Below are 12,625 nucleotides of genomic sequence, written 5' to 3' on the forward strand. Positions count from 1 at the left end.
TAGATTTGCCGACTAAATTTTTGGTCGCTAAATATATCATTACTGCGACTAATCTATTTTGTCGCAAAAATATTTTGGTCGCGAAAAGTCGCCTTTTGCCGACCAAATATCTTAGTCGCCAATTGTCACATTCCACGACCAATAATTTTGGTCGCCAATTAGCACATTCAACGGCCAAATTTTTTTGTCGCCAATTGTGACATTTCGCGACCAAAAATTTTGGTCGCCAATAGTCTCATTTTGCGACCAAAATTTGTTTGGTCGCCAATTGTCACATTTTGTGACCAAAAAACTTTGTCGCCAATTGTGACATTCTGCGACCAAAATTTGTTTGGTCGCCAATTGTCACATTTCGCGACTAATCACTTGGTCGCCAATTGTGACATTCTGCGACCAAAATTTGTTTGGTCGCCAATTGTGACATGATGCGACCAAAATTTTTTTGGTCGCCAATTGTGACATTTCGCGACTAATCAATTGGTCGCCAAAACTATAAAAACAAAACCAAATTTTGGTCGCCAACATCTAACAAAATAAACCTGTAATTTATAATAATCCATCCAATTTATTCAATATAATCTGTAAAAAGAAGAAATCATTCAAACCAACAAATAAGTTGAATCATCAACATTCAACAAAATACATATATCAACCATTTCTGAACCTGTTTAATTAAAGTCAGCAACTATTATAAGTTTACATCCACAAATAATTCGAAACTACATATTTCATCTAGCATAAAATTTAAAACATAACAAGTGCTTGTTATTATGTTTGAAATTTTTATCCATGTACATCAACCCAAAAAAATAACTACTAGTCTACCAAATATTTTCTATACACACCCATCCAAAAATATAACTAGTAGTGTATCCAAAAATATAACTACTAGTCTACCATAATATTTTTCATATACATCTATACAAAAATATATAATCCTTCCAAAAATGCAAAAAGTGCCAATTTATCCTGTACAATTTAGCTTTGTGCACGAGTTCATCCATCTGTACCAAAGAAAAAGATAAATAATGTCAGTTAAAATTGGACAAATAATGAAAAAATGTCCATGAAAAGCAAAGGTCACATTAGCAAATTAAATGACTACCATTATCAAATTGTAAATAAAACAATAGCATTCTTATGTCTATAGAATAAATTGGATCAGCCACCATTCCAGATCCAATATAGTGCCACACAGCTAAAACCAAACACGGCAACTAAAATTGATCCATATTGTCAATAACTCCTATCTTCCTCAATGAACCTTTCATGTGAATTAAATTAAACTGGTTCTGAAAATATATTTGAAAAAGGAAAAAAAGAAGGCTTTGGGGAATGCTTGTGATAGTCTTGCCATTAATTGATTTTCAGGCTTTTGTAAGAGAGTATGCTGTGACTGGAAAAGATGCTGGTACAGGAAGCCTTTTAGCGGCACTGGCTGAGGCTGGTTTCCTTATTGGAGTAGAAAGGAACAGGTAAATTGTACTCTTCCAAGACTTTGGCTTCTTCACTATTTGTCGATGTGCATCCTTTGGGCTTAAACTGTGCATTTATAAGATATTTTTTGTTTTGGTTGAAAATATCATGTATATGTTCCTTCCTAACATGTTTCATATACTCGTACAACAATAGAGATGACAGGTTTAACAAAGTCTTAGCTATGTTGTCAAAAAGGAAACCTTAATTTTTTTAATTATTTATGTGTGATTGTCAACGTGTCATTGCCACTTTTATAGGAGATGTTTAGCTGATTTATGCCCCTTGGCATTTGGTTGTGTTGACAATATTGGTTGTGGGTGTGCATTACACCTGCCATCAGTCTTACTTCCCTATATGTAAAAATGACTTCAAATATTCAGGATTCAGGAATGGTATCCGATCAATTTTGTGATCCTAATCAGTAATGACCAAAATAGCTTCTCTAATAGATGCTCATGCTAGTGGGAGGCAAGCATCCTTTTTAAGAAAATATCTTGAAGTCAGCTTCAAAGCCTTTCTTTCCTTTTTAAAGTAGTCAAGGTTCAATAGTAATATGTGCACGAGTTTAGTAACTTCGTTAAATCTTTGCCTCAGACCTTTTAGTCCACGAAGATAATTCATCCAGATTCCCGAGTATCTTGAAGTGTGATGACTTGCGCTTATTCTTTCCTCTTCATGGTCAAGTAAATTGCTTCACTGGTTTGGAAAATGAAATGGAACTTAGTTGTTATATTTTTTTTTCATTTTTTTTAAATGACATGCGCACACACACGCATACACATGTATTTGTGTATACACATATATATTTAGTCATCATAGCTCCTCTCATTTTTTTGTCTCAATTTCATGATATATTGCTTTGATTTCTGAGGATTTGAATTTGATCCTTCAAATGCAGCGATATTGTTGAAATGGCAAGCTATGCACCTCTATTTGTGAATACCAATGACAGAAGGTATGTTGTCATTCTTTTTCTCTAAAACCTTTTCACTGTTATGTTATCTCATGGTGTTGTTTTGTAATAATTATCCTCATATGTTAGTGTTGCTTTCTTAAAGGTGGAACCCGGATGCAATTGTTTTTAACTCCTTCCAGCAGTATGGAACTCCTAGTTATTGGTTGCAACACTTTTTCATAGAATCAAGTGGTGCTACTCTGCTTAATTCAACACTAAAGGCTAATTCTTCAAGCTCGCTAGTTGCTTCTGCTATTGCTTGGTCAGAGGATGATAAGAATTATTTAAGAATAAAGGTTTTAATTTTCTCATATCAAACCCCAGAATATTCTTATGTTTTGTACTGCTTGTTAAAAGCATACTCTACCCACCAATTCAACTTTGCTGTTATAATTAGTAATCTCTAGAGGTGGAAAATGGGTTTGGTTTGGGAGGGTCAAAACAGGTTATATATTTAAAACAACCCAACCCAAACCCACCCATCTAATAAATGGGTTGGGTTGAATTGGATACAGCCCTACGGGTTGGACAAATGAACCCAACCAACTCATTTACTTTATCAAATTATTTTTCCAATAGATGGTGGGTGTAGAAGGCAATATGAAGTGCAAAAGAACAGGAGCATTCAAGTTTCATTCACATTGATGGATTACCATGATTAGCTAATCTCATATGGTTAACCATCTGTCATGAGTCTTGTGCGTTTAGCTTCTTCTTTTTCTTCTTATGTTTTTCTTTAAATGAATGAAAGAAGATAGTCAAGAATTATTTTTTGGAGTTTAATCAGTCGATCTGAAATCATTAGGTGCATCATCAGCACCACAACAAGCAAGTGTGCACTTTTGCAGTTTCTTAAGCATTGTAATTTTTTTAGTTTCTCAATTTGAGAAATTGTGAAATTCGACATTTTCACTTACAAAAATTGTGAAAATTTCTAATTTCACAATATAGACCACCAGTTTACTCCAAAAACAGGCATCCAGACTGATCAGGATGACCATCCAGACAGATGAGGATGATTGACAGATGAGGAAAAAGCAAGACAGATCTGGTGCAGACCACCAGATTTGATCTGCTGCAGACCACCACAAGCATCACAGATCTGGAGCAGACCACCACAGATCTGGAGCACACCACCACAAGCATCCAGACAGATCTGATGCAGACCAGTAGAATTGCTCCAGATCAGTCCACCATCATGACTGATGCAATACTTCACCATGCAGACCACCAAAGGAAAACAAAAGAAGGAAAAAAAAGAAATAGAGAGGAGCTAATTCAGAGCAGTTTTGGACCCCAAACGCCCCGGTTTTGCCTACTTTGTCACACTTTTATGTCCTATATAACTAATAATGCGTCCTATCGAAGCGTTGCTTGCTTTCACAAGTTTGTTTGATCTAGGCTGAGGTGACCACTACGATCTCGGGTTGTTTCCAGGCTGTTTCCAACTATTTGCCCCAACCGGCTCGTTTTTTGCCTTCTCTATCACATTTTGGTTTCCATGGAACAGTCAAAAATTCTTGTTTAACTATTCATCCTTGGATCAGTGGAACATTACAATGTTTGAAGTTTCTATACTAGTCAACATAAACTAAACTGTAAATTCCATCTTTTAAATATTGAACTAAATTAGTTTAAAGACAATCATTTCTCTATGATATTCTCATCAAACGTTTATTTGCCTTTACTTTGAACATAAATATAATCAAATATGGTTTAACACACTTACCAATTACCATGACTATCTATTGTTGAGAATTTGGTGGATTGTGATTTTCCAAAACTTGCGCCAACATGCTTTGAAGTCCAAAAAGCTGCCGCTGCATCTCCTCACGTTGTCTTGTATTCTCTGCCTCTTTCATTTGTAAAAAAGCTATAAAAAAAATTAAATTAAAATTAAAAAAAAAAGATACTAAATATCACTACTAAATGAATAGCAGAGAGAGAGTGGTTGAGAGATGACTAGCAGTTTCACTTACTTGCCTACAAAATTAACATACTAAATATGCACTAGTTCATTTTGATGACAGGAAAAGATTATAAAAAATAAATAAATAAAAAAAAAAAAAAAGAAGAAGAAGAGGAAGAAAGAAGAAAATGCATTAGTTAAGTAGCTTTGCATACACTATGCATTTAATCATAGATGTATATATGCACATAGGTACACATAATATATGCTCGGTATATTGTTTTCTCTTGATCTGTTGTTCATGTTATAACAGGCTAGAAGACATTCTTGATCATAATTTTCTCAAACATGAATGTCTAATTTTCTTCCCTTTGGGTTTTTTTTTAAGAAGCCCTAACAATCATGTCTCTTCCAAGCCACAGGATCAATATTAAAATCTAGTTTTCTTTTCACTATATATTAATCATTTACTTTTGTATTTGTTAGGTTTTATTTCTTGGCAAACCCGTTTGACAAAACTCCTTTGAGTTGTAATTTTATTCGCGTTTTTATTTCAGTGAGACTTTGAGTGTTTAGATACGAATCCAACCCGAATCAAGCCTTTCAGAGAAGTTTGTGTTGATAAAGCTTTCAAGATTGCCACTTCGCTGATTATGACGGGAAGCAAAATGCAAAAATGCATTCAAAGTTGCCTGTTCGATCATGTTTTATTTTTCCAGTTTTTCCAGTTTTGGCCTGTCCGCTCGAGCGGGTAAATGGGCGCTCGAGCGGGGATTGGAAACTCTCAGCATCTCTGCAGTCGCCTGTAAAAATACTGGAATGTGTGATTTTACGCTCGAGCGGATTCTCCTACGCTCGAGCGCATCTCAGTTTGTTCGCACGCAGTTTTTAGTTAGTCCGCTCGAGCGGGCTGTGTTGAGCTCGAGCGGAGATCGCGGGACAGATTCTATAAATTCGCGTGTTGGGTCAGATTTTAGGATTACTTCTCCAGATCTTCTTTTTGGTTTCTAGGGTTTATATCTGGGGATACTTTGGGAGTTTTCTTTGATGTTTTTATTGAGTCTTCAACTCATGATTTAAAGAGAGTACATCAAAGGTTTGTTTGTTATACACAAAAGAGAGAGTTATTCTTCAGTTGTGGATTCTGAAGATTTCGAGCCTGAAGCTTTGGTGGAATCCGGAGTGGCTCATCAGAAAGACAATTCCGTGGTGAAGATGGGGTTGGAAGAGGCACATAAAGGTTGGTTCAATTAGGCGTTGTGGATTCGCTAGGTAATTGAGAGTATACCTGTGTAATTCCTTTAAATCTTCTTAGTGGATTGTTCTTGTGGCTGTTGCCTGTGGTTTTTTTATTACAGTTGGAGGTGTCCAATTGTGGTTTTTTTCCACGTTAAATCGTTGTGTTTCTTTGTCTTGATTGTTTGATTGTTTGTTTGGGATTGTCATATTCTGCTTAAAATTGATACATAATCACAAATCAACATCTAGTGGATTTCTAGATTTTTCAGTATTGATTTTGTATTTTTATGTTCATTGAAATGGACATGTTCATTGAAATTGACATGTTTACCTCCTATATATTAATCATTTATTTTTATGTTCATTGAAATTGACAAGTCAGCAAGCCAAATAGACTACAAGATAGTTCAAACAAGACTAACCAGCCACAGAACAGCAGATCATAATTCCCTAACACCAAAAAACTGAGAATACTTTAGAGAGCAATTTACCCAAAAAAAATGTGCCCACCTGAACATAATAACCCACTCGCGAATAGGTTAGTCAAAAAGTCAACCTGGTTTACTCCTTCCAATAGCCTCAACTTCATCTCATTATGTACAGGAAACAGAACTACTCACTTATGTCCCAAACTATCTTGGCAAAAACATTTTAGTAACATAACTTAAAACTAAAATTAGGAGTAACAAATTGATAGGAGATTAAGGTTGATCTTGTCATAACAAAATATACTTGAGAGAATTATATTTCTCATCCGGCGCTCGAAAATCAAAATTGATTCTTGCACTTCTCATCAGAAGGCAAAGCTTGACAATTAAATGTCTCACAGGATCAAACTTGCTTGATCCCCCATGCAAAGATGTAATCTCTCTCGCTGGACGAATTACATTTTTTTTTTAGCTGGTTTTCCCTTGACAGAGATACAAGCAACTTTTATTACCAAATGCATTATTGTCCTAGAAGCAACTCAATCAATAACTAATCCTGTGGCAAGGAAGGATTTTCAACCATACAGAACAATAGCCCACACTTATTCAGGTTTGATGCTTGAGTGACAATAATTGCCAAGTATGCTGAAGTATTTCTTCTCTATTTCTATGTTACAACCATATCAATGAACTACTGTGTTAGACTTCCTACGTATGTAGAAACTTTGTTCTACCTTAGAATATAAATAAGAGAAAATATGAATGTCTTTACCAAACATTGCCTCAAATTATGGGACATCTTGATTCAAATCCATACCTGAAATGCATGCCAAAGTCCAAATATAAAATTAGTGGTCAACCTCAAACAACCCAGTCTGCTGCACTACTTTAGAGTATTTAATCCACATAAGCTTAGTTTGATGGCCCAAGACGAAGTGCACGATAAGCCCTAAAGAATGAGGAGAGGGGGTATTTCTATAGAAGGTAGGTGAGTAAACACCTGTCTTGCACTCATTGCAAAACAGTTCCAAGGCCCAATGTCAAGAACACTAAATGTTTATCTTCACATGCTACTAATGATATTCCACAACAACCAAGCACATACCTTTATATCTATATAATACTTCAGCTATTGTTAAATCATCAGAAATTCAATCAATAGAGACAACATTTTCACTTAGGGAGAGCCGGTCAATTCTTGGCTTGGTTGGGGCTAGGGCTGTAGATCAAGCTTTGTTGCATGTGAAAAAATTCATATAAGCCCTTTTGAGCTTGATTCTTGTGCATAAATTGGTCGAACTTGAACTTGATTTCAAGATTGAGTAGATAGAGATCAACACGTAAAAGTTGAATGACATTTTGTTACCAGCTTAAGGGGCTGCTTCCTTAGCTTTTTAGACTATAAAGGCCAGCTTTTGGGGCTTTTTTAGCCTAAAATACCAAAAACAAAACGTATGGCTTTTAAATAGGTGACTGATAGGGATGAAGGAAATCCTAATTTTTTGTAATTCAAACTTGAATATTTTTACCTCACACTAGGCAACATATTTTTTTAAGCTTAAAAGTAGCATTTAAAAACACAGCTTCATAAAAGTTAAGTTTAGCTTTTCAGCCTATTTTGAAGGTGAAAAAACAAACAAGCTAAAAACCTAAAAAGTTTTACTTTTACCAAACAACAATCCTTCCCAAAGTACAACAACTTAAGCATGTGAATTTTAAATGTAAAAAAAAAAAAAAAAAAAACCTCAGTAATTTTTAACATATGGGACCAAAAATCTACTAGAGCTACACCATCTTGAAATCATCATCGAAGTAAGATAATAACTTGCCATGGCCAACCATTACCTTTAGCCATCATCACAATTTTGAAAGTATTTGCATGAAGTATCAAGTAGGGCAAGTCTACTGAGAAGCTTGAGTAGGTCATTGCAAAATTAATTCAAGCTTGATCTAATCTTATAGTAGCCATCTTCATGTGAGTTAAGTTTTAATTATTATGATCAAAATTAATTCCCACATAAAAGCATATATACATGAAGGATTTGTTAGATGAAATTATTTGTTATGTAATTATAGATGAAACTTTATTTTTTGATGATGCACCCAGTATGATGCCATATGCAGAAAGACAGGCCATCTATTTTATAGTCAATAAGTGGACCTCACAAGCCAGCACTTCACTACTTCTACTCAAATATGCAAAACATATAGAAAAACACAAAACAAAAACCAATGGGTGAAATTTAAAAATATCATATTGTACGTACCATAAGTGCCTTGAAATTTAAACAAGCATGCTACCAATCTCTTTTTACACAAGTGTTTGTGCTTTATTTGCTTTCACAACCTCTTCTTTTCCTGAAAACTTAAAGCTTCAAAACATATTGTACATATCAACATTGAAGATGAAAGATAAACATATACATATTCTACCCTTTTCGACATGATTGTGTCAGGATTAGGGTATTAAACTAAAAAACATAAGACCCCATATGTTTAGGATTTGTCTCCTAATTTTGTAATGTCTCACATTTGATTCACCAATAAGGGGATTAGTTGTGCGGACAGATTAATACTCCCTCAAAACCATGGGTTAAATTTCTCAGTGCCTTGGCATAATTAATTTCGCACGAGTACTCGTCGGATTAACTTTCCTCCATCCCAACTCTTACTAAACATAGTACTGTAATTTCATAATATATATAAATCTCTCCAATATCCCATGGTATGAAAAAAAATCGGATCCACGGTATTACTTAGACCATTATCCTTTCCCTTAAGAGTAAACATGACTGAACTTGCTAGCACAATGGGAAAAGAAACTTCAAACTGAAAAATGAATGCTCATGCAAGAGAAAAAGAATTATAGGAAAAGATTATAAGAATTATAGGAACATGAATTATAGGAAACTTCAAACTGAAAAAAAGTCACTAGAAGAAAAAGATTCTAAGTGAATGCTCATGTAAGAGAAAAAGAATTATAGGAACACATTCTTCATGTGATGTCAACTATTTTGCCAAAGTCCAACGCAGTAATTTAAATAGAGCAATGTTAGAAATGTAGAAAACTAAACATAGACTTTCTGCTTTTGTGAGACATTTGTAAATTTGTGAGATATTTTTGTGTTTATTATGTGTTTGATTCTCTATGTATTTAGACTTTCTTATTTTATTGGGTACTTGAATAAGGTCTAAAGATCAATGATATAAATGCACAAACATAGATCATATTAGGATTAACTACACTCAATGGTACATAAGAGTACGTGCTTTGTTAACAGGCATGTCACTACAAGAACGAAAAACAATGAGATTGAAATTAGGATAGGGCCACCAATGAGTCCATATCCAGGAAAATCCATTGCCAACATTGTATACTCAATTCAAAAAATTTAATGGGTATTCACAGCTAGCATCTTATTATGATTTTAATTGGGTATGTGATAGAAATACTCACAATATCTCCAAAGTCTGCAGTAGTCCTAGCGTTGAAGGAATCTTGCCACTGAGTTCATTGTTATTAAAAACCTTGCTCAAATTAATTCACAAAATTAATTAAAGCCAGTCAAGGCTATATAGCTTACAAGCTATTCACAAAATTAAAGCCATTTCTTATTTTTGGGATGGTGATAACAAATTCTATTCTAAATTAAAGTGTGATCTTTGGGAGTGTGATTAAAAAGGGTCTTTTAATCACATCTTTTAAGTGTGATTAAAAACATCAAAAAATGAGTTACATAGATAGAAGATAAGAAAATGACAAAGGAAAGCAAAAAAATAATTGAAAATTATAGTACTAAAGTACGCCATCTCGTATAAAGAGAAAAAAAGCTAGAGGGGGAAACAAAGCAAACTAAAGGCAAAACCACATCATCCCACCAAAAAATAATGATTAGTGCGACTCAAGATATTGACTTTTGCGGTATCTGTTCATCAAGAGACAAAGGGAACTCTAATCACATGGCATGCAAAAGACATCACAAATACATGGAACTTGAGGCACGCAAGAGCATGAGGTGCAGTGTAGTAAGAAACTAACCTGACAATTTCCATCTCCATGAACCATAAACTCCACCAACTCATATAACTGCAATCTGAAGAAGAACAGACATCTCCAGCATCAAAAACTATATATATGAAATAAAAATCCCACAGCTGCAAAATATATATATATATAATAATAATAATAATAATAATAAGTAAATAAATAAATAAAGGAAGGCAAAAGAGACAAAGATGCATATATCTTTTCTTCTCTGGACGAGAGGAAGGGGAGCTTTTGTCCAGTCCTAAAACAATAGCTGAATACCTGTCCAATAATCTTTGATGGTCTAAAGTTGCTTCATCAACAGAAGGTATTTCTCCATTAGTTCTAACGACATGCTGCACAAATACAGCAACATAATAGTGAGTTTATTTATAACAAGTCATCACTAAACCATAGCAGATAGAAGCACATATGACAAATATGTGGAGAATGTCTAAATCAACCTGATAGCATTAGATATTGTTGTATTTCTTTATGTAGAATGGAGCTGTTTACTGTTTTTGTGTTGGTACCTCAAATATGGAACTGGTTAGGCTAAACTCTGGTGGTCTGTCTACACATTCTACTGGAGTGTCATGTGATCTGCTGTGTAAATCTATCCAGGTGCCGTGTCCGCCTGCTGTTAATGTCTATAAATTCTGGTTTGTGTTGTGTTTGCTTTAGTTTAGCTGCTATGAATAGCTGCCCAGGTGCTGTGTGGGATTGTGTATTTGCCTTGCTGCTGTTGATTCTGCCTTGCTGCTGCTAGCTCTGTTTTGCTGCCGAGTGTTTTAATGGTTATGGAAATTGTGATGTCAAGTACACGTAAAACTCTATAGTGCAACTCATAAACTAATAATGGGGCTTTTAGTTATTATTTAACACAATAGTCTATGGCTGCTATCCTGACTTGTAGAAACACTAACTTAAAATATTTGAAGTCTCCAATGTATTTTTTCCACCATCAGATCTATATATAGCTAAAACTTGAAATATGCTTCATATCAAGCACTATAATACACTGTCTACATAAAGAGATTGGCTAGAGAGAGATCATGAAAACCTTAAAATTAGGAGCATTTCTTCTTGTATTGATCACATTTCTTGTAACATATTTCTTCTTCAACTCTTTGATCTTGCTTCCATGTTCTCAACTCAAAGTTATGTGGCTGCTATCAGAAGGTGGGCTGAAGACCAACATGGATCCAATTTGCTTGTGCCTAAGTGATAATGGTTTAATGTTGCCCCTTCCAAAACCCAGTTTTTTGGCTGGTTCGCTTGGTAATGGAGGGTGAAAACAGCCGTCTCTTCATCTCTTGCATCAATAGAAAAAGAATAACCACTTTGATTGTTACTAGTATAAATGTTTGGATTACCATATCGATATGACACATACATAGAATCAATAAATCCAAAGCCAGATATTTTACAGTCATAAAACCAAATATACATAGAATCAATAAATCCAAAATGAAATCTCGAAGTGATTATATATTCCTCACCACTTGTAGAATCCTAAACTTACTTGTAGAATCCTAAAACATCCTCATGCTTCAGTAACTTCTTTAATGATTGATAGACCCATACAAAACGGAACCCTTCAGTTCTAGTCTATAAATATCCAAAGATAGAGGCAGTTAGGAAAATATAATAGTAATGTATAAAAATAGTAGATACTAAGAAAATTTGGCAATTGGAGTAGGCTGATTCAGATCACATGGTCAGAATGTGATGAGGTAGTTTTATATGCAATAGTAATTTAGAAATAGTAGATACTAAGAAAATTAGGCAATCGGAACAAAGAAATGAACACTTGCTTTCAAAATTATATATACATATTGGAACCAACAATGTAAGGACATCGATTCGGGTACAGTGTTCAAGTATCAAATCTTCACAAATTTAAATCTTATGACATTGAAATATGTATCTAAATATTAAATATAGTTACGAGGATGCGTCCTAGATACACACACATATATATATTACATATGATATAATATTATAAATTATGTAGAAATGTATATGAAATTAGATAGGATCTAGGAGAAAAATATGAAATTTCTATCTTTTATCTATAAAAATATTCTATTACTAAGAACTGTGAGTTCTTATTCAAATATAATAAAAAAAATTACATAATCGAAGGGTTCAAATTAAATATGGTGTTGGACACACATTCACACTCATACCCTTGTCTTATGACATTGAAATATGTATCTAACTATTAAATATAGTTACAAGGATGCGTCATAGACACACACACATATATATGTGTATATATTACATATTATGTAATATTATAAATTATGTAGAAATGTATATGACATTAGATAGAATCTAGGAGAAAAATATGAAATTTCTATCTTTTATCTATAAAAGTATTCTATTACTAAGAACTGCGAGTTCTTATTCAAATATAATAAAAAAAAATTACATAATCGAAGTGTTCAAATTAAATACGGTGTCGGACACACATTCACACTCATACCCTTGTCATATTTGGTGAATCCGAGTATTTTAAATATTCTCACAAGGGAGTGGGAGACAAAAAATTCATATGCCATGGGTACACCAACCGACCTAGT

General features: G+C 34.0%; 1 protein-coding gene and 1 long non-coding RNA gene across 2 annotated transcripts; one reads left to right on the forward strand and one right to left on the reverse strand.

The window, feature by feature from the left end:
• Positions 1–1,320: 1,320 nt before the first annotated feature.
• LOC145789840 (alpha-L-arabinofuranosidase 1-like) lies at positions 1,321–2,916 on the forward strand. Its single transcript, XM_082867367.1, has 3 exons — positions 1,321–1,475; positions 2,378–2,434; positions 2,538–2,916. Exons 1-3 carry the CDS (start codon positions 1,336–1,338, stop codon positions 2,839–2,841), a joined length of 501 nt encoding a protein of 166 aa, XP_082723493.1. The 5' UTR covers positions 1,321–1,335; the 3' UTR covers positions 2,842–2,916.
• Positions 2,917–4,122: 1,206 nt separating this feature from the next.
• Positions 4,123–12,414, reverse strand: LOC145789841 (uncharacterized). Its single transcript, XR_014328260.1, has 5 exons — positions 11,101–12,414; positions 10,571–10,816; positions 10,320–10,393; positions 10,050–10,104; positions 4,123–4,307 (listed from the first exon to the last, which is right to left on the reverse strand). It is a non-coding gene; the product is annotated as an uncharacterized LOC145789841 (long non-coding RNA).
• Between the last annotated feature and the right edge of the window lie 211 nt (positions 12,415–12,625).

Source organism: Camellia sinensis, chromosome 4 (genome assembly GCF_055761805.1).
Source record: "Camellia sinensis isolate YWXY chromosome 4, ASM5576180v1, whole genome shotgun sequence".
Lineage (NCBI taxonomy): Eukaryota > Viridiplantae > Streptophyta > Magnoliopsida > Ericales > Theaceae > Camellia > Camellia sinensis.

Bases quoted from the DNA above. Each gene is read 5' to 3' on its own strand.
- LOC145789840 (XM_082867367.1), top strand. From the start codon at position 1,336: ATGCTTGTGATAGTCTTGCCATTAATTGATTTTCAGGCTTTTGTAAGA. The intron at 1,476-2,377 runs GTAAATTGTACT...CTTCAAATGCAG, and splicing joins ATTGGAGTAGAAAGGAACAG to CGATATTGTTGAAATGGCAA. The intron at 2,435-2,537 runs GTATGTTGTCAT...GCTTTCTTAAAG, and splicing joins GTGAATACCAATGACAGAAG to GTGGAACCCGGATGCAATTG.